Raw genomic sequence first — 2,896 nt, 5'->3', positions numbered from 1 at the left:
TTTTCCATCCAGTACCAGTAAGCTGATTTTAAGTGCTTTCAAAGTCAAAAATTCCACATGACTTTATTCCACAAAGGGCTCAAATCTTCAAAGCTCTCTGCATTTGGAATGTCACCCTCAAAAAGGCTGAACTTGTTGCTCTGGTGCCTTTCTTCCTTTTCTGATGAAAATCACAAGAGAGATGCTGATGACAACCCTGTGTTCAGGAACGGAGCAGTGTGGATTTCCTTCTTTTTTTCAGAGCATCCTCCAAGCCTGGTGCTCTGCAGCTCTTAAGAAACCAGCTAAATGGTCTAAAGCCTTCTTTGAGGAGAGAGCTCACCCTGCCTTCAGGAGCAGAAAATCAGGAGAACTTTGATTTGAGGGGACAGGGGCAAGCCATGGCATAACCAAGAAAAGCAAAAGAAGGGAAATCAACTTATATAATACTGAGAGGAGAGGGGCTATCCTGGCAGAGAACTATTCCCATAAAGTGAGCAGGCTTTGTCATCACTGTCTACTGAGGCCAGAATGGGCCTGGGCACAGGGAAGGCTGTTCTTGGAGGAAAGGTGGTGAGAATTTGAGGGAGGGCCCCTATGAAGGAAGCCCAAGTATGTGAACTGGAAATTTGCCATGGTTTTGCTATGGCTGGTTGATGTTAAGAAGATCCTGTGAGACCTGCATCTCCACAAAAGAATCAGGCAGGTCAGGACAAGGTGAGACACCTCTCTAGGACCCAGAAAAAGCCATCAGAGCCTGGCTCTGTGGACCCAGGGGTGGAGGCAAAATGACCACATTCCCAGATCCTCCGGTCTCACCCTTCCGGAGCCCTGCTCCAGCCGGCCTCCCTAGCACTCATTGGGCGCCTTCATCTGCATCAGGACCGCCTGGCTCCTGTTCTTGCAGCAGCAGCAGCAGATGCAGGCCGCGAGAGAGCAGGCCAGGGCGATGATGCCAATCACAATGGCAGCAATGGCCAGCCCGCTCTGGGACTGGGTCATGCCCCACGTGTTGCGGTCATCAGTGGCCCCGATGGTGGTCAGATCAGTGTAGTCTTCCATAGGGCTGGTGATCTCAGTAGTCACGGAGATGGATGTGGTGTCAGGATAGCTGGGTGTGTCAGGGTAGCTGGGTGTGTCTGGGTACTGTGGCGTTTCTGGGTAGCTAGGCACCTCAGGGATCACTGGGACATGGACACTAGGGACAGCAGCATTGACATTGATGATGATGATGGACTGGCCTCTGGCATAGGCTGGGCTGGAACACACTGGGAGGGTGTCTGTCCCTAACCTGGCCTTGTTGACCAGAAGCCAGTTGCGGAGCGGGAGGATGTCTGCGTCACACCTCCAGGGGTTGTCGTAGAGACGCAGCTCACACAGGTTGCCCAAGTGATCGAAGATGCCCAGGGGCAGGTTCTCCAGCTGGTTGTTCTGCAGCTGGATGGTCATGAGGCCATTGACGTTGGCAAAGATATTCCCTGGCAGCAGCCTGAGGCGGTTGTTCTGCAGGGAGATGTTCTGCAGGTTGGCCAACATGCGGAAGACATTCCCGTCCAAGTCCTGCAGCGCGTTGGTATGGAGGGACAGCTCCCGAAGCTCTGACAGCCCATTGAAGGCACCTGGGGAGATAGAACTGATCAGGTTGCGACTAAGGATCAGGACCTGCAGCTGATGGAGGTTGCTGAAGACATTGTCGGGGAGAGAAGTGATGTGATTGTCATAGAGCCAAAGCTCCCGCAGGTTGTGCATAGGCCCAAAGATCCCTGGGGAGAGCTCCTTCAGGGAATTCCCAAAGAGCGTGAGACGGTTGAGCTGGGGCAGCTGCATGAAGATGCCGGCAGGCAGCTGGGAGATTTGGTTGTTGGACAGATAGAGTCTCTGGAGGTTGCGGTTGTTGTGGAAAAGGCCAGGGGAGAGCATGCCAATCTGGTTCTGCTGGAGGGCCAGCTCCTCGAGGTTGCCAAGCCCGTCGAAAGTGCCCATGGGGATGTCAGAGAGCCTGTTCTCATACAGCCGGAGGACCTGGAGGTTGCCGAGGTGCTGGAAGACCCTGGGCGAGAGGTGCGTGAGGCTGTTCTTTCCCAGATTGAGCTTGGTGAGCCCCACCAGGTGGTCAAAGACACCGTCTGGGACGTATTCTAGATGGTTACCATGCAGCTGCAGTTCCTTGAGGTTGCTGCACTGGGAGAAGTGGGAGGGCTGGATCTGCATCAGCTGGTTGCTGGACAGAAGGAGTGACTCAAGGTTGTCCAGGCCCTGGAAGAGGCCCACAGGCAGGACCTGAAGCTTGTTGTTGGCGAGGCTGAGGTAGCGCAGCGAGCCCAGGTTGCGGAAGGCGCCAGGCATGATGTGCGACAGCTCATTCTTCTCGATCCTCAGGGCGATGAGGGCAGAGATATTGAGGAATGGGGACTCGTTGAGTTCGGTGATGTGCGTGTTGAGGATCTGCAGGCTCATGGCGTTCCAGGGCAGAGGGGTGGGCACTGCCACAATGCGCGCTCCCGTGCACTCCACCTGGGAGACCCTGGAACATGTGCACTCACTAGGGCAGCCATAGTAGGCCAAGCCTGTGGCCCAGGCTTGGCAGCCCACCAGCAAAAGGAGGTAATGTTTCAGCGGCATGGCCTCTGCGAAGAGAGAGAGAGCGGGTTAGTAAGGTCACCTCACTGACTCACTGAAACTGTAGATAGTTTCAAGCCAACATTAACCTTCAGTTTCAACGGTGCCTTGGCTTCAAGCCCCATCACCATGCGCCTAATGCCGCACTGCCCCGCTCTGATCAACAAGCCCCTTTGCCTTCCCTCAGGTCCTCCCACTTCTCTGCATCTGATTGGGCAGTCTCCCACACACACCCAAAACGCTCTTTGCCCTCACCTAAACCTTCCTCATAATTCCAGGTCTAGTTCAACTGACAGTG

The 2,896-nt window shown here is 54.6% G+C and overlaps 1 protein-coding gene across 1 annotated transcript; it reads right to left on the bottom strand.

The window, feature by feature from the left end:
* Positions 1-828: 828 nt before the first annotated feature.
* On the bottom strand, positions 829-2,601 carry LRRC15 (leucine rich repeat containing 15; the record flags this gene model as incomplete). The annotated part of the gene is made up of 1 exon (XM_080695912.1): positions 829-2,601. The coding sequence occupies one exon, from the start codon at positions 2,599-2,601 to the stop codon at positions 829-831; it is 1,773 nt and encodes a 590-aa protein (XP_080552038.1).
* Between the last annotated feature and the right edge of the window lie 295 nt (positions 2,602-2,896).

Source organism: Muscardinus avellanarius (assembly GCF_963383645.1).
Source record: "Muscardinus avellanarius genome assembly, chromosome: 5".
NCBI lineage: Eukaryota > Metazoa > Chordata > Mammalia > Rodentia > Gliridae > Muscardinus > Muscardinus avellanarius.
This window is presented reverse-complemented; position numbering and strand designations above follow the sequence as displayed.